Here is a 27230-nt window from a genome sequence, read left to right as displayed (position 1 = left end):
AGGTTTTTTTATTTGCTATAAGTTAAGTGGGTAAATCCACATTTATATATTAGTGATATATTCAACTTTAAACTAATTGAAATGTGCATTTTTTATTCATTTGCTCGTATTTATTTATAAATTTTTCATAATTATTAAATGTTACACCATTTAATTACTTATGTGTATATTAAGGTTATATTATTTCTCCATATTTGATGATAATATAATTCTAAAAATAGTCTAAATATAGCAAACTTCTTTCATAAAGTGATAAAAAAAAAAAAACATAGATTTCAATTAAGTGAAGGTTAAATATGATTTGGCAGATATCAGAAGACCAGAATAGAATTTACTAAAGGATTAAAATTGTTTTTTTCTGCATTTTTATTTTTACTAGTTTCTACGAACGTGCTTCGCGCGTTAATACCGTGTTGATTATTAGAAAGTGCTTTGAATCACAAGACCATTTGTAAGTATCATATTTATAATTAGGTGGTAATCTAAAGTAAATTTGTATATTAACCAACAAATTCCATTATAGGAAATTTTGGTCCTTAAAATTATTATGCATCACAACGTCTCAATCTTACTGATTTCAACCCTAAATACAAACGCTACACCAAATACAATTTGCAAATACTACTATATGCTTCAATTTTGCAATTTGGGAATATTATAGATGATGTTATTTATCGATAAATTAAAATAAAACCTAATTGACAAACAAAATATTATTTGAGAATATCAAGATAAAATTTAAGAGAAAGAAAAAATAGTACTATTGGATGAAAAAAAAGCTAATATATTTTCTATGATTAGATATTTTTGATATATACTATGCCTACTTACTCTTGCTTCTAACTAATTATATATAAAGATCGGCATAGTTAACTGCATTGACACAGATTATCGATTAGTGTGATTTGTCGTGATAGAACAATACACCATTAAATGATTAAGCAAAGAAACTACAAAAAATTTGGCAATTTTAAGAAAAAATATATAAATTGACTAAACCACCCCTAATTAAATATGCATTGGGATTTAATCACATAACACTTAATTAAGCAAGTTTTCAAATACTGGAAAGATAAGGTTAATTGTTTTTGATTTATGATAAGTGGACACTTTTTTTATCCCAAGAAGATTAAGTACTTTGGATTTGAGGAATACAATAAATATTAAACCAAACTACAATATAAAATTCATTCTCAATGTTTAAACATAAAATTATTTTGAGAGTTGCTTTATACAAAAAAAGAGACGGTAACAAAAATGTTTACCGACTTGTATACCTTTTAAAAGTTATATTATTTCTTCAAAAGATAATTCCATTAAAGATAACTTGTAAGATTAGGTGTACTATTATGAATTTCATAGACTTCTAAATCTAATCATCTTCCAAATTAATTCTATATCCTTTGAAAGTTATATTATTTCTTCAAAAGCTCATTCCATGTAAGACAAAACTATAAAATTAGGCATAGTGTTATGGATTTTCATAATTTTTTAGATCCAATCAAGACATCAAGTTTCACACCGATTTTTATATCCTGCGAAAATTAAATAATTTCTTCAAAGATAATTCATGTAGAACAAAATGGTAAAGTTAGGTATAATATTATAAATTTTCTAAATTATTATTTTTCCTATCTTTATCTAATTTTTACACACGTATATTTTATATAATCAAGTCTTTGTATTTTTCCATATATATATTTGGACTTTAGTGAAGGATGATCATATCTTTTTACCATCTGATTAATGGGAGTATGTAATATTTTTTTTAACAGGAAATATGTATTTTACATAATAAGTCATTATGTAGTCGTTAGGAAAACTTTGGAATCCAACGTGGTGAATTAATTCCACTAAACGATTTATAAAAGGAAATAAAATTCTTATTTGTTGATTGTATAAGGTAAAAAAAAAAAAAAACTGTAGGGTACTCACTGTGAAAAATTCATAGTAGTAGATTCCAAATCCTGAAAAATAGTACATCCAAATTTTTTGTTTAAAATAATTGATTTCCAATTCTCAAAATTAGTTCTATAATGATTACTACAACTTTTTACGAAATATATTATGTATTTTCAAAGATTTAAAAAGATCATAAGCTTAAATATCCGTACACCTGGCCAGTGGATCTCTTCTTCAAAGGAATGAAAAAATGGGATAATATGATATTAGAGGAAATACAATAAACCAAATTTAATACATTTTCAAAGAATTAAAATTATCAAAAGCCTTAGTACACGTTGAATTGTTAGGGCTGCTTTAAACTTCACCATTAGTAGGACACTAATTCTAAAACATGTTGTGAGTTGATTAAAATTAGAAGTGCACGAATTCACATTAGAAAAAGTTTTAATATTACAATTTTATCCAATATGAAATTATTTTACCAAGACATTATTTATCTTTAAGAGTATAAAAGTCGTTCAATATTTAAAGGATATTTTGGTCAACCAACATTTATATTCATGCTTTTATAATAATATAGATAGATTATTATGTATTATGCATTTATTTTGCATATGTAAAAAAGTTTCACTAATAAACACGTTTAACTTTTACATCCTTTTGCCTTAAAAGGCCAATTTTCAAAATTAGTTCTATAATGTACCACAACTTGTAAGAAAATATATTATGGGCCTTAAGAGAGAGGTAGAATTGCATTTTGCCTGGATCGCAAAGGTATATGGGACAAAAATTAGAAAATACAATAAACCAAATTTGAGGGACAAAAATTAAAGACCACCCCAGCGAAGGACAATCCTGCAAATTGGTGGTGATTGTAACTTACTTTATTGACTGAGATGTGTGTTTTGTAGCTATATTTTGGATCTGCTTGGTTTATGAACGTCCACTCAAACTAATTTTGGCCCAATACATATTATGTCTCTTCAACTTGTATGCAAATTCCCCAAATGACATATTTTATCTTTACGAGTAATTTTCACATACCAATTTTTTTTTCTAGGTGTGTCTTTTACATTCCACTTTGGTTATATGCGGTGCTTATGAAAAATAATAATACATAACCTGTGAAAAAATTTCCTCATACCTAGGACACGTCAAGATATTATATTTTTGTCGAAGATAGTGAGGATTCATCAGTGGCGCTAGTTTAAACTAATCGATCTAGTGAGTTTCGAATACCAAAATATAATTAAAGAAATAAGTTCTTTTTATATTTCTTTTTGGAAAGAATTAGCCTTAGAATTTGCATTATGCTATATTACTACAAGTAAGCATCTGTAGTAAGTAATATATATATATATATATATATATATATATATATATATATATTATATTTTTGTCGAAGATAGTGAGGATTCATCAATTGGCGCTAGTTTAAACTAATCGATCTAGTGAGTTTCGAATACCAAAATATAATTAAAGAAATAAGTTCTTTTTATATTTCTTTTTGGAAAGAATTAGCCTTAGAATTTGCATTATGCATGCTATATTACTACAAGTAAGCATCTGTAGTAAGTAATATATACATATATATATATATATATATATATATATATATATATATATACCCTCCACAAAAAAGAGGAAGTTCTATAATTTGACTAAGCAATTTTCTCATTAGTAGAGCATTCCCTCAGTTTGACCTTTGCCATGTTTGAGCCAACTGTGTGAATAACATCACAACACTCACATCGATCCATCTGAAAAATAGGGAGAAAAATACAAATTAACATTTAATTTAACATATATAATTAAACTCTTCTTCATATTTCTTTTATTTTTAATGAAAATAAATATGCAAATCATGGTAATAGTAATTAGTTAAATGAAACATACCGATTGACATAAAGGACAAGAACACATTTCATTAATGTATACTACAACTTATAAAACATGGGTTAAACCCATGCTTCACTTATAATCGATCACGGATTAAAAAAAAATCAAATCTCAAGGCTCGTACTAAAAACACCAAGCAATATTTTTTTTTTTAAAAAAAAAGGAAAAAAAAGTGGACCCCACCATCACCAAACTCATGTAAAAAAAAAAGTGGACCCCATATTAAAAAAAGAAGCAATGTAAAAAAAAAACGTGCACCCCATATTAAAAATCAAACAATATTCATGTAATTCCCAAAGTATCCCCATTAAGTCAATAATGGTGGATTCATTGCCACATGCGTATTAACCCATTAGTGAGAGCAAAAAGTATGGGTTAAACCCATGCTTCGTCGTCAGTCACGGATCAAAAAAAAATCAGGTGGGCCTCATACTAAAAACACCTAGCAATATTTTTAAAAAAAATTAAAAAAAAAAAGAGGAAAAAAAGTGGACCCCACCATCACCAAACTCATGTAAAAAAAAAAAAAAAAAGTCAACCCCATATTAAAAAAACAATGATGCCAAAAAAAAAAAAAAAAAAAAAAAAACGTCACCCCATATTAAAAATCAAACAATAGGCAAGTGAGGGATGGCTCGGTGGTAATTACCTCCACCCACGACCGTAGGTAGGTTCGAGTCACCAGGAAGTGTGGAAACACTATAAATCCTCCTAAAAATGGGTGGGGGGAAAAAAAAAAAAATCAAACAATATTATGTAATTCCCAAAGTATCCCATTAAGTCAATATAATGGTGGATTCATGTCACATGCGTATCAATCCATTAGTGAGAGCAAATGAAATTATTGTACAACAAAAAATATGGACTCCATATTATTGCTTTTCTTAGCTTGTTTGGCCAACCTTCTAAAATTAGCTTATTTTAAAAAGTACTTTTTTTTAAAATACTTTTCAAAAAAGCACTTTTAGCAAAAAATAGTTTGTGTTTGGCCAATTAATTAAAAAAGCACTTTTTAATCATTATGTTTCGTCAAACTTTTAAAAAGTGCTTCTATTTGTATTTTTCAAAAGTACTTTTCAAAAAAAGTGCTTTTGGACGTAAAAAGCTTTTTTAACTACGATACCTTTCCGATAAGTCCTTATTTTACTCCCCCAAAGCATTTATTTTCTCCCAAAAGCTTGGTCAAACACCTCACTTTTTTTTAAATAATCACTTATTAAAAAAATAAGTACTTTTGGGGGAAAAATAAGCTTGGCCAAACAGGCTAAGTAGCCAAACTATACAATTTCCTTTCTTTTCTTATATTAGCCTGAGATCTAATCTAGATATTTAATTGTTGTATTTGCCATTCCGCCATGTCATTTATTTATTTACTAAAATAAATATACTTAAAATATTTATATTTTAAAATAAGATAGAATTTAATTACCTTTTCATTTTTATTCTTACTCTAATAAATGTGAAAAGAGATTAATGTCATAAAAGAAAAAATAATATTAAATGGAGATCAACTACCAAATTAAAAAATAGTTGTTCTTCGTTTAAATAGAAAATTAAATTTCTACTTTGTTTCGTTTTAAACATGTAAGATTAATTTAATAATTTGAATTAGAATTATCCGAATCAAAATTTGATAAAAAATAATAAGTATTGTTTAGGTCTAATCTACATACATTAACAATAGAATATTTTACACCTTTAAATTAATCGAATTAAAATTCAAAGTATCAACTAATGCTTAAATATTGCTATTGTTTTATCTCAAAGAGAGGAAAATAGTTTCCTTTTAAACAAGTCTTCTATTTTAAAAAGTATTAATAAATTTTTGCCAACTTTGTATTCGTAGCAAATACTAATATAATAAAGTTTTGGATACGGAGCACAAACTACAATGTTATATTAATCGTGTTTTGAACATAGTATGTGTGTGTGTGTGTGTGCATAAAAACAGTGCCAACTTATGTATGTTTATTAGCAATATAAAAAATATATATTATCACTACCCAAACACAATTACATACACATAGATACACTATAATCCAAAGTGCGCACGGGCATACACCGTCTAGTATATTGAGAGAATAAAGAATCTCTATCGTCGTCGTCTTCTTCTTCTTCTTCTTCTTCTTCTTCTTCTTTTTTCCGTTTCTCAAGCCGGTGTTTAGCACCACTGCGGGGCTCGATTAATTTGTATTTATGCATGAAAGTCCTACTCTGAGATAAAACGCTCCTACACATAGTGATTGCATTCTCCAGAGCTCAAATCGGAGACTATGGTCAAGGATGGCAGTGTTCTTACGCCTCGCTATAACTTTTAGTGATTTTAGTTATGTGAAATATATATATATATATATATATATATATATATATATATATATATAAAAAAGATAGATAACGTAACCAACATATATATATATATATATATATATATATATATATATATGTTGGTTACGTTATCTATCTTTTTTTTTTCTCTCTATATCTAGTGCGGTAAAGAAATTGTAACTTTATCTTTATAGTGAATAAAGTTTAGTGATCATACGTGAAATTATCCTTACTTGATATCTCAAGTTCACAAGTCATAAAATAACATTAAAGCATATGTATGTGTATATATAAATGCAAAAGTACTTAAAGAAAGAAACTTACCTCTGTACGTTTTGCTCTAGGAGAGTAGACTTGAATCTTGTTGACATAATTTGCTGGATGGTTGCCGTCGGCCGAACAACCCGGCAACCGCCGTATCGCCCACCGGGAATATGTTGCCCAAATTTCACTGTTATTCCATGTTTCCCCAATAGATTTTAAGAAAAAAACATGGGGAATTTCACAATAATCCTTTGCATACGACCTTGTATTAAACATGTAATGTGGAGGATTCTCAGGTTCATTACCCCAAGCGTCAAACGTCTCAATAGGGTTTATTAAATAACTCCTTGGCATAATTTTCTCGTAAATATGAACTGAATATCCCCATGATATTGAAAATGTCCAATTGCTAACCCTATGGTGACATATTGTTTGTTGCAACAGGCGAGATTGATCGAATTTTGCTGCTTTCATAAGGTGTTTTATTGATTGTGTACGGTCCATTGAAGGAAAAATTGGCAAGAAAAAATCGAGATGGTGAAGGGACATTAATGGCACTTTTGGATGCGACGATAATAATCCTGAAATATCACCAGTCAAATCGATCTACAAGAAAATGATCCAGTATTATAAGTCAAACTAACAATAGAAAACGAAATGCATAAGTGAAAATTTGTTGCTTTCTGTCAATAAAAATATTTTGGAGCAGAAATTGTGTCAAAATTATATATTGTTTATAAATGCTTTTATAACAGAAAGCATTTGTCGGAAGAGAGAAAAATAATAGTAACAGGAAGCATTTCAACATTTAAAGTCATGGCCCGTGGCAGAGGCAATAATTTTATTAAGAAATTAAGAAAAAAAGAAAAAAAGAAAAGATTTTCACTTATATACATAGTACAATTTTTCAAAGAGGATTCAGTTGAAAACGTGGCTCCACCACGGGTGTTGACATAAAGTTACAAATTAAAGTATTGGAAGTGTAAAAGTATTTATAAAATAACTAGACGGACTTTGGATTATAGTGTATCTATGTGTATGTAGTTGTGTTTGGGCAGTGATAATATATATATATTTTATATTGCTAATAAACATACATAAGTTTGCACTGTTTTTATACATATATATATACACTATGTTCAAGACATGATCAATATAACATTATAGTTTGTGCTCCGTATTCAAAACTTAATTATATTAGTGTTTGTTACGAATACAAAGTTGGCAAAAATTTATTAATAATTTTTAAAAGAGAAGACTTGTTTAAAAAAAATTATTTTCTCTCTTTGAGATAAAACAATAGCAATATTTAAGCATCAGTTGATACTTTGAATTTTAATTCAATTAATTTAAAGGTGTAAAATATTCTATTATTAATGTATGTAGATTGGACCTAAACAATACTTATTATTTTTTTTTATCAAATTTTGATTTGGATAATTCTAATTCAAATTATTAAATTAATTTTACATGTTTAAGCAGAAACAAAGTAGAAATTTGATTTTCTATTTAAACGAAGAACTACTATTTTTTAATTATTGGCAAATATTCTTGGTTTAGCTCATTTTACTTGTCATGTTGTCTTTTGCACGATTTTTTAAGGAAAAGTCAATTAGAATTATAATTTGACTAATTTACCTTATTAATTATTTGATCTCCATTTAATATTATTTTTTCTTTTACGACATTAATCTCTTTTCACATTTATCAGAGTAAGAAAACAATGAACAAGTAATTAAATTCTATCTTATTTTAAAATATAAATATTTTAAGTATATTTATTTTAGTAAACATAACAAATAAATGACATGGCGGAATAGCAAATACAACAGTTAAATATCTAGATTAGATCTTAGGCTAATATAAGAAAAGAAAGGAAATTGTATGGTTTGGCTACTTAACCTTTTAAAAAAAGCAATAATATGGGATCCATATTTTTTTGCTGTACAATAATTGCATTTGCTCCCACTAATGGGTTGATACGCATGTGGCAATGAATCCATCATTATTGACTTAATGGGGTTACTTTGGGAATTACATAAATATTATTTGATTTTTTAATATGGGGTGCACATTTTTTTTTTTTAACATTGCTTTTTTTTTTAATATGGGATCCACTTTTTTTTATTTTTTATATTGCTTTATCTTTGTAATATGGGGTCTACCTTTTTTTTTTTTTAACATAAGTTTGGAGATGGTCGGGTTCAACTTTTTTTTTTTTTTTTTAATATTGCTTGGTGTTTTTAGTATGGAGCCTGCCTTTTTTTTTTAAATTTTTTATATTGCTTGGTGTCGGTGGAATAGCAAATACAACAGTTAAATATCTATATTAGATCTCAGGCTAATATAAGAAAAGAAAAGAAATTGTATGGTTTGGCTACTTAACCTTTTGAAGAAAAGCTATGGAGTCCATGTTTTTGCTATACAACAATTTCATTTGCTAATGGGTGAGTACGCATGTGGTAATGAATCCACCATTATTGACTCAATAGGGATACTTTGGAAATTACATGAATATTGTTTGATTTTTTAATGTGGGGTGCATTGCTTGTTTTTTTAATACGTACCCACTTTTTTTTTTTTTTTTTTTTTTTTATATATTGCTTGATTTTTGTAATATGGGGTCCACTTTTTTTTTCACATGAGTTTGGAGATGGTGGGGTCCACTTTTTTTTCCTTTTTTTTTAAAATATTTCTTGGTGTTTTTAGTATGGGGCCTACCTTTTATTTTTTATTTTTTATTTTTTATTTTTTATTTTTTAAGAGTGATGACTGACGACGAAGCATGCTTCTATATAGTAGAAATAAATAAAAATATATATAAATAAAAGTTTCAGGATTTGGTTTTTGGTGAAGTTTCTGGCTTTGGTAATATAATAAAGTAGATGATTTTTTGGTAATAAAGTACAAAATGTCATTTTTTTGCTGTATAAGCCGACTCTTCTAAAAAGTAGAAATAAAAAAGTGGGGCCTAGGACGGACGACGATCTTGCTGTATAAACCGACGCTTCTAAAAAGTAGAAATTACATATAAATCTTTATCATAAACATGAGCAAATTAGAAACCTTATAAAAATAAAATTAACATACTACGATAAGTTAAACTATATTAAAAACGTATTTTTTTTATACACTGTCAGTAGCTATAACTCAAATCCCGATGTAACTAGTGTAAGATTACAAAATTCTTTGATCTTTCAAAGGGTTGACCAATCTCTGTCTCTCTGCATTTCTTCTTTTTGTTTGGCGAAGATGTGGGATTTCATCGAATTTTTTTAAAAAAAATATAAGTGTGTGTTTCAGGTTCTCCAAAAGTAGTTCATTTTTGGAGAATCTGGCTTGCAACCATCAATTTGAAGAATCCGAGTAACATCGACAAAATCCCACATCATTTTCACCAAACAAAAACAATAGAGGAAACGGAATGCAGAATGAGAGAGAGATATTGGTCAACTCGACACTGATACGACAATATCTTTGGAGAGTTCGAGCAACGTAGGATATATGTCGAATTAAGAAGAAAATTAACATACCTGATGAAGACCTTTAAGAGGAGAAAAACTAACTCCAAGATCCACAATACAAGCCATCGTAATAAGATCAGCAGATGTTAAAAATGGATATCTCCTTAAACAACTCTCCATATCTTCAGCCAATGCTTTTGCCAATGGGTAACTCAAAATAAACCCAGCCCCCCCAAAACCTTGATTAAAAGAGTACCAAAAATTTGACAAAATGTACTCACTTTGAGCCCCAAAATAGTAGTACTTGTTATGATCATATTTTGCAAGAACATCAACAATATTATCCAAGAAAAATATCGAATCGTCGTCCCCCATAACCACCCATCTAACACCTTTATGTTCTTCTAATTCGAAAATCTCCTTGATTCCATGTACCATTCTAGCCATAATTGGTGCAGCATGTTGAGTTTCTTTGACTAATTTGGTTATATTTGTTGAAACTCTATAAGGTGGTGAATTTTTGGACCATGGTAACAAATTTGCTTTAGGGGCCACATCAAGAAATAAGTACCCTCTTGTCAATTTTGGCCTCCACCATGATTCAATGTAATTTTTCCTATAGTGCCATGCTTTTTCAGAGCCAAGTAGGCCAAAAACTAAATGGCTAAGATTTGTGGGGTCTGTGTCATTTGATGAAATGAATTGAGAAATTGATTCATAAGATGATGAACAATTTAGATCTTTGAAAAGAAAAATCGAAGCTAAGTAAAGAACTACCCCTGAAAATATAACAACTTTGCAAAGGCCAGCCACAAAATATTTGTCAAATAAAGATACAAACTTGTCTCTCAATGAATCAAATGAAGGTAGTAACATTTTCTTTGAATTTTGAATGAAGAATCAACTCAAATTAAACAAAATGAAGTATTTTGTGTGCTTGTTTTAGAATATAAAGGTGAAGGCTGCTAGAGATATAAATTATTTTATTAATTCTTAAAGTGGTTGCTTCTGATTATCCGAATTGGTATGTTGAATAGGGTGACAACTTGGAATTTATTTAATTAATTTCATGTTGTTGAAATCCTTTACAACTTGCAAGGAAAGCAACTGAATATTTGTAATCTATTGCCATATTCTAAAAAGGTAACTACAAAAGCCATTGTAAGGAAAAATAATAATGACAAGCAATTTTCATTAAAGCTAAACAAATAATTTCAACATGTAACATATTTTTAAAAACATACTATTTGGTAGAGAAAATGCTAATATTTCATGTAGTACGAGACTTACAATTAGTGATTGTTTATAGTGTAGGTGAGAAGCAAGAAGGAGTCGCTATGGTTAGGCTAGAAAAAATAATCAGCAATAGCTATTAAATTTGTCGCTAACTAGCTCGTAGGTAAAAGAATTTTGATAATACGTTGTATAAATAGGATTACCGACGAATTTTTAGTTTTTACTATTTACTGATAAAAGTTGTACGTAATGATTTTTTTTTTTTTCCGAATACAGTGGTTGAAACATGACTATTTGGAAATCTTCCCAATCTTTAGCATACATAGTTATATTCACGTTAAGTTTCAAATTTCACAAACATTATTTTAATGCATTTGGAGGAAGATTTCGACGCCATGTCGGCAATTGAAGAAGACAGATTAAGTTTGGCTATGATTTGTCAATTTTAAGACATACTTATTAGATTAAATGTGCCGATAAGAGAAATATAGTCTATTTTGTGCCAATTTTTATTACACTGGGATATACATGTCAATTTCTCTATATACTTGCAGGAAAGTTGAGTGGTCACAATATTACAACTATAATAGCTAGTGAGAAAAATGTGTCTCATCCAATATATGAATAAAAATGTGACTTATCCAAAAACCAAACCTATTATATTACTCAGATCCCTATAACTCATCCTCGAACTTTTATTAATCTTATATAGAATAAGAATTTGGAATTAAAATGTTACAAGGTTACCATCAAAGGATGTGGTGCAGCGGATGAGTCTGCTCCTCCTCTAACCAGAGGTTTCGCGTTTGAGCCCTGGGTATGGAAAAATTCTTGGTAGGGAGCACTTCCCCCCAGATGGGCCCCACGCGGCGCGAATCCGGATAGTTGGACTCCAATGCGGGTACGGGACACCGGGTGGAAAACCAATTTCTTTTTTTTTACAAGGGTTGGTGAGTTGGGTGGGCGGACAGTTTCCCACATGGGAGAATCTGGAATCGATTCCCCTCATCAGCAGTCTTCTCAGTCAGAGCTCGTCGCATTAGGCTTGCCTAATGCGGTTTATATCTCCTGTGTGGTTTCCAAACTATTATACAATGAGTAGGTTATCCAGTGCGCACCCGAAGGATAGCAGCTGCGGGTTTTCCTGGGGTTCCAAAAAAAAAATTTGGAATAAAAATTAACTATACGTAAATACTTAAATACCAACAAAACAAAAAAAAAATGCTCTCAATTAGGCGACCAATACATAACAATTCTTGTATTATTGTGTCATTTATCGTCTTTTGTAACTTTGTCCGTCCATTCCAGAATAAAACACAGGTCCATACAGTTTTTGCCTGATGATAGGAAGCTTCTTCTAGGATTCTAGTTATTTTAGGGAAGCTCTTGCACGGATTGCCCTTCAAACGCATTCGTCTTTAATTTTTGCTTCTGTTGATCATTTAGTGAAAATATCTAGATTTGCTTCGCTCGGCATAAGTTCTGTAACATTTTTATTTTTGAAAGCTGAACTTTTGTCTCGGTCGGCACAATTTCTGTAGAACTTAAGTTATGTGGCATAAGTTGTGTAATATTTTTCATATTATGTTGAGTATTGAAAGTTTTGCCGTGTCCGGCATAACTTGTGCAATGTTATGATACATATGTCGAGCGAAATGTAAACTTTGCAGAGCGAAATCGAAACTTATGTCGTTTTTAAGATTAAGTTGAGTGTTGAAAGTTTTGCCTTGTCCGGAATAACTTGTGCGAAGTTATGATACATATGCCGATCTAAATATAAACTTTGCCGAGCAAAAATATAAACTTATGCCGTGCCAAAAACGTTGATGGGAAAAATTAAAGACCACAAATTTAATGGACAAAAATTAAACACCACCTCAAAATAAGGTCATTTGTGGGAATGACCCAATTTTAGGATCTTTCATGTAGGGGAATCCTTTGTTTAGTAGGATTAGCAATGCTCTGATTTTATCCATCAGTTTAGAGTTAGTGCCCTGGCTCTTCTTTATTGTTTGGAGGTTTTGGTATAGTCTCCCTCCATATTCAATTCATGAAGAAAGATTGCAGTAATTTACTTAATTGAGTAGGATATGTGTTTATATAGCTATCTTTTGGGCTTAAAGGCAATGTTTCAATCTTAATTTTAAAATTATTGGTATTGCTTCTATTCATTTGGTGAAGTAATTTATAACTGTAATAGCAAAAGGGTGATCATGATTAGAAGGGAAAGGCGAAAGTAGAAAAGTGGGTTCACTAATAAAATTTTCACTTATAAAAAGCCTGAAGTTCGTCCTCAATTACTAAAGATCCCAAATATCCAAACAAGGAAGAAGAAGTGATATCTATAATTAAAATGCGACGTCTTATACATGATTCATGGATGTCCACTCAAAATATTTTGGCCCAATACATACATTGCCTCTTAAACTTGTTCTCACGGACACATTATGTTTTTCAAGGGTAGGTTGTAATGTACTCCCTCTATCTCAATTTATGTGACACTTTTCGCTTTTCGAGAGCCAATTTGACTAACTTTAAAGCTAAATTGGATTAGATTAACTCGATATTTTAACATTAAACTTTATATATTTGAAAACTACATGAAACTACTATAAATTGCAACTTTTCTCAATTCGATGAAAAAATACATCTTAAAATGATGGTCAAAATTCATACAGTTTGAATTTCGGGAAGCAAAAAATGCCACATAAATTGAGATAGAGAGAGTATCAAATATTTATTCATAAAAGTCTTGTAACGTGTGAAAATTTGTCCCAATTGTTACGTGTCAAATATTATATTTTTCCTTTTTATTCTTTTAGATATTTTTATCACTTTCTTTCTCCTCAAAACCTCCCCGTCATCATCTTCCTATCTTTTTTATTATACAAAAATATATCGAAAAATTTCCCAATATAAAACCCACCAGAAAGCTCACCCGAGTGCTCCCCAACCAGGCAACATCACACTTCACCTTCATTATTAAAGTAGTTGAGAGATATTGAGGATTTTCCATCAGAAAATTTCACCGAAATATGAATGAATATGTGAGTGCATAAATACTCTGTGCAGTGCAAATTCGAACAAATCGAGCTAATGATTTCCATATATCATAATATGCTTAAAGAAAAAAATGCTTTTTATATTTCTTTTTGGAAAGAATTAGCCATAGATTTGCATAATAATATAGCACTACTAGTAAGCATCTATGGTGAGTTAAATGAAGTTTTATAATTTGGCTAAGCAATTTTCTCATTAGTAAAGCATTCCCTCAATTTGACCTTTGCCATGTTTGAGCCAACTGTGTGAAAAACATCACAACACTCACATCGATCCATCTGAAAAATAGGGAGAAAAAAATAATTAACATTTAACTTCAACATATATAATCAAACTATCTTCTTCATATTTCTTTTACTTTTAATCAAAGAAATATGCAAATCGTGGTAATAGTAAGTAGTTAAATGAAACATGTCAATTGACTTTCAAATAGGAAAGGAACACAGTTCACAAATGAACACTACAACTTATAAAGCATGAGAAAATTATAGTTCAAAAAGCAAAGAAAAGTTTAATTGAGTGACGAAAGCAATGAACTATGAATCTGCTTATGATGGATCTTTTCTGGTATTTTTTTTTGTTTTTAAAAAGAAATTAGAAGTTGCCCTTCATAACATTTCATATGAATATTTCGTTTGGTTTATATAATTTTTCTATAACTCAAACTGAGCTTTATGGTGCCTGAAAATTGCAGTAATGTCAAAGGAAAGTTGATTCTGAATATTTGTGTTACTAAGTCAACTTGAAAAGTTGCATCCCTCGGAAATAAATTGCAAAGAGAATAATAATCTCTAATTTTGTCTTCTTTTTTTGAGATTTCTGAACTTAATGTCCTGTACACAATATGGGGCCCAACTAATCCGAATTCCCGTAAGAAATCCACTTAGGAAATAAAACGCTCCTTATCAAATGTGACTCTATTATCTAGTCTCGAAATCTTTAATCTTAACACCTTAACACAACCTTTGGTGGTTCTAATTTGACAACTTACTATGAAATATGTCAACTATCTATCATTTTCTTCTCTATATCTAAGCATGATACAAAAATATTTTTTTTTACTTATTTTATAGCGAATAAAGTTCACTAACCATAATTCTACTTGATATCTCAATTTCACCTAATTAATAAAATTGCATTGAAGCATATGTATGTGTTCATACAAGGTAAAAGCAACTAAAAGAACAAAAGAAACTTACCTCTGTACGCTTTGTTCTAGGCGAGTAGACTTGAATCTTGTTGACATAATTTGCCGGTTGGTTGCCGCCCACACGACAACCCGGGAACCGATGCACCGCCAACCGGGAATATGTTGCCCGAATTTCATTTTTATCCCATGTTTCCCCGATAGATTTTAAGAAAAAAACATGAGGAGTTTCACAAGAATCATTTGCAGACGATCTCGTATTAAACATATAATACGGAGGATTTTTAGGTTTATTAGTCCAAGTTTCAAATGTCTCAATAGGCTCTGTTAAATAACTCCTAGGCATAATTTTCTCATAAATATGAGCTGAATATCCCCATGATACTGAAAATGTCCAATTGCTAGACCTATGGTGGCATATAGTTTGTTGTAACATGCGTGATTGATCGAATTTTGCTGCTTTCATAAGATGTTTTGTTGATTGTATACGGTCCATTGAAGGAAAAAGTGGTGCTACAGCATCAAAATGGTGAAGGGACATCAGTGGCGATTTTGGATGCGATGATAATAATCCCGAAATGTCACCATGCAAATCGATCTGCAGGAGAAAATTCAATTACTATAAGTCAAACGAACAAAAGGAAAACGAAATACGACTTTCTAATATATGTTTCTTTCTGTAAATAAATATATTTCAGAGTAGAAATTGTGTCAAAAAAAATATATATATATATATATATATATATATATATATATATTGTTAAACTATATTATTTTCTTTTTCGAAAAAATATTTCTTATTATGGAATATTTTTCGAAAAAGAAAAATAATATAGAACCATTTCAACATTTGAAGTCATGGCCCATGGCTGAGGAGGATTCAACAATCTATATATATATACACACACAAAAAGATTTTTTTATCTATGTTTCATACAACTTTCTATATATACACACTAATTATATAAAGATATTTATATAATCATGTCCTATGAAGTAACACGGTACAACTTTTAATAAATATGAATGTGTTCAGATATATATATATATATATATATTTTATATTTTATATTAGAAGCATGAGTTGGGGGTGGTTTTGTCGTCCACCTCCAACTCATGTTTAAAAAAAAATAAAAATTGGACCCCATACTAAAAAAATCAAGCAATATAAAAAATAAAAAAATAAAAAAAGTAGACCGCATATTAAAAAAATCAAGCAATATATGGACCCCATATTCAAGCAATATCAAAAAAAAAAAAAAAAAGTGATCCCATATTAAAAAATCAAACAATATTATATAAAGATATTTATACAATTATGTCACTTATGAAGTAATTACAAGTAAATCTTTGTAAGAAATATGAATGCATTCGCATATATATATATATTAATTACATGTCATTTATTTGTTATGTTTACTAAAATAAATATACCTAAAATATTTATATTTTCAAATAAGATAGAATTTAATTACTTTTTCATTTTTATTCTTACTAAATAAATGTGAAAGGAGATTAATGTCGTAAACGAAAAAATAATAGTAAATAGAGATCAAATAATAAATAAGTAGTAAATTTTTAAAAAAGTGCAAGACAACATGACAAGTAAAATGAGCTAAGCTAAGTATATTCACCAAAAATTAAAAAATAGTAGTTCTTTTTAAATAGAAAATCAAATTTCTACTTTGTTTCGTTTTAAACATGTAAAATTAATTTAATAATTTGAATTAGAATTATCCCCAATACATTAACAATAGAATATTTTCACTTTAAATTCTTAAAACCAAATAAAGAAAATATTTCTATTGGAAGAGGGAAAAATGTTTCTTTTTAAACAAGTCTTCTCTTTTTAAAAAGTATTAATAAAGATATTATATTTGTAGCAAACACTAATATAATCAACTCGTTTTGAACATATATATATATATATACAAAAAAAAGGTGCAAACTTATGTATGTTTATTTAAAATTTAAAAGTACGACCCCCGACTGCATCATACCGTGGACAAAAAAGTGACCAATATTTATTATTGAGGATACACAAAAAAACTAACTCCAAGATCCACAATACAAGCCATAGTAATAAGATCAGCACCCCTTAAAAATGGATATCTCCTTAAACAACTCTCCATATCTTCAGCTAATGCTTTAGCCAAAGGGTAACTCAAAATAACTCCAGCACCCCCAAAACCTTGATCCAAAACTTGATTAAATGAGTCCAAGATCCAAATGAGCCATACCAAAAATTTGACAAAATGTACTCACTTTGAGCCCCATAATAGTAGTACTTATTGTGGTCATATTTTGCAAGAACATCAACAATATTTTCCAAGAAAAATATCGAATCATCGTCCCCCATGACCACCCACCTAACACCTTTATGTGCTTCTAATTCAAAAACCTCCATGATTCCATGTACCATTCTAGCCATAATTGGTGCAGCATGTTGAGTTTCTTGGACTAATTTGGTTATATTTGTTGAAACTCTATAAGGTGGTGAATTTTTTGACCATGGTAACAAATTTGCATTAGGGGCCACATCAAGAAATAAATACCCTCTTGTCAATTTTGGCCTCCACCATGATTCAATGTAATTTTTCCTATAGTGCCATGCTTTTTCAGAGCCAAGTAGGCCAAAAACTAAATGGCTAAGATTTGTGGGGATTGTGTCATTTGATGAAATGAATTGAGAAATTGATTCATAAGATGATGAACAATTTAGATCTTTGAAGAGAAAAATTGAGGCTAAGTAAAGAACTACACCTGAAAATATGACAACTTTGCAAAGGCCAGCCACAAAATACTTGTCAAATAAAGATACAAACTTGTCTCTCAATGAATCAAATGAAGGTAGTAACATTTTCTTTGAATTGTGAATGAAGAATCAACTCAAATTAAGCAAAATGAAGCTTTTTGTGTGCTAGTTTTAGAATATAAAGAGGAACGCTGCTAGAGGTATAAATTATTTTATTAATTCTTGAAGAGGTTGCTTCTGATCATCAGAATTGGTATGTTGAATAGGGTGACAACTTGGAATTTAGTTAATTATTTTCATATGGTTGAAATCCTTTAAAACTTACAAGGAAAACAACTGAATTTTTGTAATCTATTGCCATATTCTAAAAAGGTAACTACAAAAGCTATTGTAAGGAAAAATAATAATGACAAGCAATTTTCATTAAAGCTAAATAAATAATTTAAACATGTAAAACATTAAAAAATACATACTATTTGGTAGAGAAAATGCTAATATTTCATGTAGTACGAGACTTACAATTAGTGATTGTTTATAGAGTAGGTGATAAGTAGGAAAGAATCACGGTGGTTAGGCTACAGAAAAATAATCAGCATCAGCTATTGAATTTGTCTCTAACTAGCTCGTAGACAAAAGGATTTTGATAATACGTCATTAAATAGGATTAGCGATGAGTTTTTATTATTTAGTGCCAAAAGTACGTAATGATTTTTTTTTCCCGATTACGGTGGTTGAATCACTACTATTTGGAAATCATCTTTAGCATATATAGTGATATTCACGTTAAGTTTCAAATTTCACAAACATAATTTCAATGGTTTTGGATGAACATTTTGACGCGATATCAGCAATTGAAGAAGGCAGATTAAGTTTGGCTAGGATTTGTCAATTTTAAGACATACTTATGTTAGAATACACACCAATTTTTTGCACGGATTGTCCTTCTTTTGGGGTGGTCTTCAAATTTTGGCCCTCAAATTGGTGGTTTTTAAGTTTTTCCCTTCGCTTGAAAAGTTGGCCGAAAATACTGAGGTTATGGGTTCGAACTCCCGCTTAGGCATAAAAATAAAAATAATTTTGCAAGGCAAGACTTTGAGAAAAGTCTGCCTTATGAGGCATAGGTTGCCTTAAGGCATAACTAAAGTTATGCCGGATCCGATAAGTTGCGCTTAAGCGCATAACTAAAAGTTTGCCTTATAAGGCAACCTATGTCGGATTCCGCATAATCTTTAGTTATGCCTTAATATAACCTATCGTTCGAGCGAAGTGCAGGTTGCCTTAAGGCATAACAAAAGTCCGCATTTTATAAGGCAACCTTCACGGGATCCGACAGAACTTTAGTTATGTCTTAAGGCAACCTATACCGCATAAGGCATACTTTTCCAAAAGTCTTGCCTTGCGATTTTTTTTTTTTTTTTTTTAAATTTTTATGCCTGAGCCGGGTTCGAACCCGTAACTTCTCGTATTCTCCCAGGCGAAGGACAAGAATTAAAGACCAGCAATTTGAGGGCCAAAAATTAGAGACCACCCCGAATAAGGGCCATTCCTGCGAATTGGCCAATACACACCGAAGGCATTACTTAGCATTGGAGTATTGGGCTGCTGGTTATTGATTCATTTATTTGTACCAAGCCAGGCCCACATATTTTGTATTTGTACCGGGCAAGGCCCACATATTTTGTTTTCTATTATCATTTTTTTGCGCGGATTGCCCTTCTTTTGGGGTGGTCTTTAAATTATCTTTTTCATCTTTAATTTTAATTTTTCGCTTGCAACTTTGAGCGTTCACGCAGAAATCATGAGGTTCTGAGTTCGAACCCCCGCTCAAGCATAAATTAAAAAAAAAAAAAAAAAAATTGCAAGGCAAGGTTTGGGTCGCGTGTATGCCGGACCCGGCATACTCTTGTTAAGGAATTACCAAATTTATGCCGGACCCGGCATACTCATGCCTTAGGCGGACTTAAGATAAGTATCCGAGTCCGCATAACTTTCGTAATTCCTTAACAAATTTATGCCATCGGGGGCATACTTTTAACGGGCAACTTTTATCTTGGGACCGGCGCATAAACTTGTGAAGGAATTACTAAAGTTATCGGGCCCGACATACTTATGCCAAGTTTGCCCATAAGGCATAAGTATGCGGGTCCGGGTGATAACTTTTCTGTGTATCTTGGGGTGGGGGGCATAGCGAAATTTAAACTCTGCCTTGCGAATTTTTTTTTTTTAAAATTTTGACCGTGTGGGGATTCGAACCTGGGAACTCCAGTGGGTTTTTAATGAACCAAGAAAATTTAAAGATTTAAATGTGAGGGAAAAGAAAATTTAAAGACCACCCCAAAAGAAGGGCAATTCTGCTAATTGCTCGGTTTAGTCTAAATCGGGTCAGTATATAAGAAAGGCCCAGATACTTTGTAAAAGGATTTTCCCATTTTTTCTCATTCAGTAAATACAAGTCTCTCTCTCTCTCTTTTCTGTAGAACCGACTAGAACCCTAACACATTTCATCAACATTTTCATGATTTTAGCAAGTTAACTAACTTATTAGATTAAATGTGCCAATAAGAGAAAAATAGTCTATTTTGTGCCAATCTTTTATCCGATTGGCATAAACATATCAATTTCTTTGTATTATTACTTTCATGAAAGTTGAGTGGTCAAAATATTACAACTGTAATAGCTAGTGAGAAAAACGTGTCTTATCCAATGTATGAATAAAAATGTGTCTTCTCCAAAAAAACCAAAGCTATTATATTACTAATATCCCTATAACTCATACTCGAACTTTATACGAATATGGAATAAAAATTTTAAAAATATACTATACGTAAATAAGAGTACTTAAATACAAAAAATGCTATCAATTAGGAGAAGGTGAAAGTACGAAAATAGGTTCACTAATGATATTTTCACTCAGAGAAAATCTGAAGTTCGTCCTCAACTACTAACGGTCACAATGTCTATGCAAAAAAGAAGTGGTATGTATATATAAAATGTGACGTCTTATACATCATTCATGTGATGAATGTCCACTCAAAATAATTTTGGTTCAATACGTACTTTGCCTCTTAAACTTGTACGCGAGTTTCCTTTAATTTGACACATTCTTATTTTTTTACATATCAATTTTTTTTTTCATATGTATCAATACATTCCACTTTGGCTATATTGCAAGCGTATTTAATCTCAAAAAAAAAAAAAAAAAAAAAAAGGTTCGTAACCTGTGAAAATTTGTCTCAAGTGTGACACATGTCAAGATATTATATTTTTCCTTTTTATTCTTTTCGATATTTTTATCACTTTCCTTCTCCTCAAAACCTTCCCTTCCTCATCTTCCTATCTTTTTATTTTACAAAAATATATCGAAAAATTTCACTAGAAGTGAAATATACCAATGTAAAACCCACCAGAAAGCTCACCGGAGAACTGCCCAACCATGCAAAAACGTCTCACTTCACCTTCATCATTAAAGTAGTTGAGAGACATTGAGGATTTGTCATCAGAAAGTTTCACCGAAATAGAATTTATGAATGAATTTGTGAGTGCGTAAAGACTCTGTACGCGGTGTGAATCTAAACAAAATGAGCTAATGATTTCCGAATATCATAATATGCTTTAAGAAAAAAATGCTTTTTATATTTCTTTTTGGTAAGAATTAGCCATAGAATTTGCTATAGCACTACTACTAAGCATCTATGGTGAGTTATATAAAGTTTTATAATTTGGCTAAGCAATTTTCTCATTTGTAAAGCATTCTCTCAATTTGACCTTTGCCATGTTTGAGCCAACTGTGTGAAAAACCGCACAACATTCACATCGATCCATCTGAAAATAGAGAGAGAAAAACAAACAAATTAACATTTAATCTTAACATATATAATCAAACTATCTTCTTATATTTCTTTTATTTTTAATGGAAAGAAATATTCAAATCGTGGTAATAGCAATTAGTTAAATGAAACATGTTAATTGACTTTCAAAAAGGACAGGAACACATTCCGCTAATGTATACTGCAACTTATAAAACATAAGAAAATTATAGCTCAAAAAGCAAAGAAAAATTTAATTGAGTGACAAAAACAATGAACTATGAATCTGCTTATAATGGATCTTTCTTGGTGAATTCTTTATAAATTAAGATAATTAGAATCCACCCTTCATCTCATTTCACGTGTTCATTTTATTTTGGTTTATAGAAGTTTTCTATAACTTAACTGAATTTTCTGGCACCTGAAAATCGCAGCAATCTCAAAGCAAAGTTGATTTGGAATAAATTAATGTGCTATTAAGTCAACTTGCAAAATTGCATCTCTTCGTATATTGAGAGAATAAAGAATCTCTAATTTTGTCTTCTTCTTCTTTTTTCCTATTTCTTAGGCCAGTGTTTGGTATCCACTACAGGCCTCGACCAATTCGTATTTGCGCATGAAAGTCTTACTCTGGGATAAAGCGATGCCTACCAAAAGTGATTGCATTTCCCAGGGATCAAGTCAGAGATTGTGGTCAAGGATTGGGGGTTCTTACGCCTCACTATTACTTTTAATAGTTTTAATTATGTGAAATATATATGTTGGTTATCTATCTTTTTTCTTCTTCTTTTTTCTGTATATCTAACGGGATAAAAAAAAAAAAAATTGTAACTTTATCTTTATATTGAATAAAGTTTAGTGATCATGCGTGAAAGTGTCCTTACTTGATATTCCAATTTCACTAGTCATTAAATAACATTAAAGCATATGTATGTGTATATAAAATGCCAAGTACTTAAAGAAAGAAACTTACCTCCGTACGTTTTGCTTTAGGAGAGTAGACTTGAATCTTGTTGACATAATTTGCCGGATGGTTGCCGCCGGCCGGACAACCCGGTAACCGCCGTATTGCCGACCGGGAATACGTTGCCCAAATTTCATTCTTATTCCATGTTTCCCCAATAGATTTTAAGGAAAAAACATGGGGAGTTTCACAAGAATCTTTTGCCGACGACCTTGTATTAAACATGTAATACGGAGGATTCTCAGGTTTATTAACCCAAGCGTCAAATGTCTCAATAGGGTTTATTAAATAACTCCTTGGCATAATTTTCTCGTAAATATGAACTGAATATCCCCATGATATTGAAAATGTCCAATTGCTGACCCTATGGTGACAGATTGTTTGTTGTAACATGCGAGATTGATCAAATTTTGTTGTTTTCATAAGGTGTTTTGTTGATTGTGTACGGTCCATTGTAGGAAAAATTGGCCTTATAGCATCAATATGGTGAAGGGACATTAATGGCACTTTTGGATGCGACGATAATAATCCTGAAATATCACCACGCAAATCGATCTACAAGAAAAAAGATCTAAGTATTATAAGCCAAACTAACTATAGAAAACGAAATGCATAAGTGAAAAGTTTGTTGCTTTCTGTCAATAAAAATATTTTGGAGTAGAAATTGTGTCAAGATTATATATTGTTTATCATAAATGCTTTTATAATAGAAAGCATTACCGAAAAAAAAGAAAAATAATAGTAACAGGAAGCATTTTAACATTTAAAGTCATGGCCCGTGGCAGAGGCAATAATTTCATTAAGAAATTTTTTTAAAAAAAAGATTTTCACTTATATACATAGTACAATTTGTCAGCAAAGAGAATTCAATTGAACCCCTTCAATAATGTGGTTACCAAGGGTGATGACTTAAAGTTACAAGTGCTGGCAGTGTAAAAATATTTATAAAATAATTACAGATAAATCTTTATAATAAACATGAGCACATTAGTAACATGATAAAATAACAATTTACATACTATGATAAGTTAAACTATATTGAAAACGTAATTTTTTGTATAACACAAATCCTAATGTAACTAGTGTAAGAATACAAAAACTCTTTGAACTTTCACAGGGTTGAACACTCTCTCTCTCTCTCTCATTCTGCATTTCTTCTTGTCGTCCTTCTTTTTGTTTGGCAAAGATGTGAGATTTCATCAAATTATCCAAAAAAATGATAACTGCGTATCAAATTCTTCAAAAGTAGTTAATTTTTGAAGAATTTGACTCGCAACCGAAGAATCCTAGTAACATAGACAAAATCCCATATCACTTTAAACAAAAAAAAAAAAAAAAAAAAAAGGAAACGGAATGCATAATGAGAGAGATATATTGGTCAACTCGACACTGATACATCAATATCTTTGGAGAGTTTGAGCAACATAGAATATATGTCGAATTAAGAAAGAAAATCAACATACCTGATGAAGACCTTTAAGAGGAGAAAAACTAACTCCAAGATCCACAATACAAGCCATGGTAATAAGATCAGCAGATCTTAAAAATGGATATCTTCTTAAACAACTATCCATATCTTCAGCCAATGCTTTAGCCAACGGGTAACTCAAAATAAATCCAGCACCACCAAATCCTTGATTAAATGAGTACCAAAAATTTGACAAAATGTACTCACTTTGAGCCCCAAAATAGTAGTACTTATTGTGGTCATATTTTGCAAGAACATCAACAATATTTTCCAAGAAGAATATCGAATCGTCGTCCCCCATAACCACCCATCTAACACCTTTATGTTCTTCTAATTCAAAAACCTCCTTGATTCCATGTACCATTCTAGCCATAATTGGTGCAACATGTTGAGTTTCTTGGACTAATTTGGTTATATTTGTTGAAACTCTGTAAGGCGGTGAATTTTTTGACCATGGTAACAAATTTGCATTTGGTGCCACATCAAGAAACAAATACCCTCTTGTCACTTTTGGCCTCCACCATGATTCAATGTAATTTTTCCTATAGTGCCATGCTTTTTCAGAGCCAAGTAGGCCAAAAACTAAATGGCTAAGGTTTGTGGAGTTTGTGTCATTTGATGAAATGAAGTGAGAAATTGGTGGATTTGGTGAATTATTAGAAGATTCTTCTAATAACTTATAAGATGATAAACAATTTGGATCATTGAAGAGAAAAATTGAGGCTAAGTAAAGAACTACACCTGAAAATAGGATAACTTTGCAAAGGCCAGCCACAAAATACCTGTCAAATAAAGAAACAAAACTCTCTCTCAATGAATCAAATGAAGGTAGTAACATTTTTTTTTTTTTTTAAATTGTGAATGAAGAATCAACTCAAATGAAGCAAAATGAAACTTTTTTTGATAGTTTTAGAATATAAAGATGAAGGCTGCTAAAGGTATAAAGTATTTCTTATGTTCTGGATTATTTTATCATTTTTTGAAGAGGTTGCTTTTCAGAATTTGTATGTTGACTTGGTTGACAACTTGGAATTATTTAAATAATTTCATATTGTTGAAGTCCTTTTCAAGGAAATTCATTTGACAAGGTCATATACTGGTTTCCAAATTCCTACTGATTATTTGTAATCTAATGGCATATGCTTAAAAGGTAACTACAAAAGCCATTGTAAGGAAAGATAATAACGTGACAAGGAATTTTCATTTTAGAGGTAACTAAAATAATTTAAACATATAATTCAGTAAAAAATATACTATTTGGTAGAGAAGTTGCAAATAGTTACGTGTAATAATACAAGACTTACATGATTTTTTATATAGTAGGTGATAAGTAGGAAGGAATCACTCTGGTTTGGCTACAAAAATATTAGCATTAGATACGAAATTCGTCGCTAAGTAGCACGTAGACAAAAGAATTTTGATAACTCATCGTTAAATGTGACTTGGGACGAATTTTTTCCGTTTAGCGATAGACGTTATCCGTCATTAATTTTTATTTCTTTTCTAGTAATATAAAAATGATACTCCCTCTGTTTCAATTTATATGAACCTATTTCCTTTTTAGTCCGTGTCAAAACGAACGACCTCTTTCCTAATTTTCGAAACAAATTCACTTTATGAACGATTTATACCACACAAATATTCAAGACTTATTTCAACACAAGTTTTAAAATTTTCCCTCTTTCTTTGTCGTCGCGTCAAATTAAACGGGTTTCACATAAATCAAAAAAAGAATTAAGATGAAAACGTATCTTGACAATATTACCATTCTGAGAAGAACAGCCAATTAGTAGTACATTATAATTAGATTATGAGTAGTACTGAGGTAGGATAAAGTTCAGGACCTTTTTTTCAGTTTTTTTATTTTAATATTCTTTTGGTCAACGAGCAATTTAATTGCTACTAATAGTATATTTCCGTCAACTATCTTTACTTTAAAGATCATCAATTTGGATTATGATTGAAAGCCTCATAGTTTAGAATTTGCTTGATTGTAACTTGAAATTTATCTAGCTAAATTCAAATTGCACTAATATGCCACTTATAATATATATCATATGATTGTTTTCCCAAAAAAACAACTAATTTACGAGCTTGGCTTTCGTTTCCAAATCAAGACAATCGTTAGATAGAAATAACTTTTACTGACCATTTTTCAGTTATATTGTTAAAACTTCAGAACAATAATTGTTTTTCAATTTCAAGGGCTGAAATGTAGTTATTTGTGAATCTTTTCTATAAATATTTAGTATGTATAGTTTGATGAAAGTTGAATAGTCAAAATATTACACCCAGAATGCCTAGTGAGAAAGTGTGTTCTTATCCAACATGTGAGTAATAGTGTCCTTTTGTGAAGTCATTGACATTGACATCGGTATATTATTTGAGGACTAGGAAAAATTAACCGTACAGGTTGGGCTGAGCTACCTTTAGCACTGCGTACAAAAAGATTTTTCTTTTTTAGGTTATTATTGTACAGTCAGATCTCTATATAACGACATTCGCATATAACAACACCTTTTTATAATAGCTAAATTTTTTCAAAACCGATTTTTTATGTTATATTTTACTTCTCTATAACAACATTTCACCTATAAAAGCAATAACCAACTTTATAATAGTACACTCTTTGTAAATTATCCCTCATATAACAATTATCTTCTTTTTTGGTAATATAATAATTAACCACCTTTATAAAAATAGAATATCTATGATTACCAATAATAAGTCTAGAGATTTTTTACCAAATATTTGATCCTTTAATACAATATTTATGACAAAAAATATCATATGAATATATATATTGTCATCATTAAAAGATTTTCCTTTATTATACAAAGTGTGATTAAGCTTAGAATTTGGCAATTAAAAATGAAAAATTAGATTTTATGCATCTTTTTTGCCTATAACAATAAAATATTATTTAAATGTCAATGC

The 27230-nt window shown here is 30.2% G+C and overlaps 2 protein-coding genes across 3 annotated transcripts; both read right to left on the bottom strand.

Annotated features, from left to right (window-relative positions):
- Positions 1-3566: 3566 nt before the first annotated feature.
- LOC132039266 (uncharacterized) lies at positions 3567-10733 on the bottom strand. The gene is made up of 4 exons (XM_059429791.1): positions 9927-10733; positions 6454-6999; positions 5836-6018; positions 3567-3665 (listed from the first exon to the last, which is right to left on the bottom strand). Exons 1-4 carry the CDS (start codon positions 10731-10733, stop codon positions 3567-3569), a joined length of 1635 nt encoding a protein of 544 aa, XP_059285774.1.
- Positions 10734-14223: 3490 nt separating this feature from the next.
- Positions 14224-25303, bottom strand: LOC132040674 (uncharacterized). 2 transcript variants are annotated; one of them, XM_059431331.1, is made up of 3 exons: positions 24289-25303; positions 15353-15898; positions 14224-14431 (listed from the first exon to the last, which is right to left on the bottom strand). In XM_059431331.1, exons 1-3 carry the CDS (start codon positions 25129-25131, stop codon positions 14333-14335), a joined length of 1488 nt encoding a protein of 495 aa, XP_059287314.1. In that variant the 5' UTR covers positions 25132-25303; the 3' UTR covers positions 14224-14332. The 2 variants fall into 2 exon arrangements, with proteins under 2 accessions (XP_059287314.1, XP_059287313.1); XM_059431330.1 differs by lacking the exons at positions 14224-14431; positions 15353-15898 and adding exons at positions 21670-21877; positions 22835-23380 and having other exon boundaries at positions 24289-25280.
- Between the last annotated feature and the right edge of the window lie 1927 nt (positions 25304-27230).

Source organism: Lycium ferocissimum, chromosome 12 (assembly GCF_029784015.1).
Source record: "Lycium ferocissimum isolate CSIRO_LF1 chromosome 12, AGI_CSIRO_Lferr_CH_V1, whole genome shotgun sequence".
Lineage (NCBI taxonomy): Eukaryota > Viridiplantae > Streptophyta > Magnoliopsida > Solanales > Solanaceae > Lycium > Lycium ferocissimum.
Note: the sequence above shows the minus strand (reverse complement) of the source record. Positions and strands in the feature narration are given on the sequence as shown.

Coding starts and splice junctions, on each gene's coding strand:
- LOC132039266 (XM_059429791.1), bottom strand. CDS start 10,733: ATGTTACTACCTTCATTTGATTCATTGAGAGACAAGTTTGTATCTTTA. Junction 6,019..6,453: donor CTAGAGCAAAACGTACAGAG/GTAAGTTTCTTT, acceptor GTTTTATCTCAG/AGTAGGACTTTCATGCATAA. Junction 3,666..5,835: donor TGCGCACTTTGGATTATAGT/GTATCTATGTGT, acceptor CCTATTTTTCAG/ATGGATCGATGTGAGTGTTG.
- LOC132040674 (XM_059431331.1), bottom strand. CDS start 25,131: ATGTTACTACCTTCATTTGATTCATTGAGAGAGAGTTTTGTTTCTTTA. Junction 15,899..24,288: donor CTCTTAAAGGTCTTCATCAG/GTATGTTGATTT, acceptor TTTCTCCTGCAG/ATCGATTTGCATGGTGACAT. Junction 14,432..15,352: donor CTAGAACAAAGCGTACAGAG/GTAAGTTTCTTT, acceptor CCTATTTTTCAG/ATGGATCGATGTGAGTGTTG.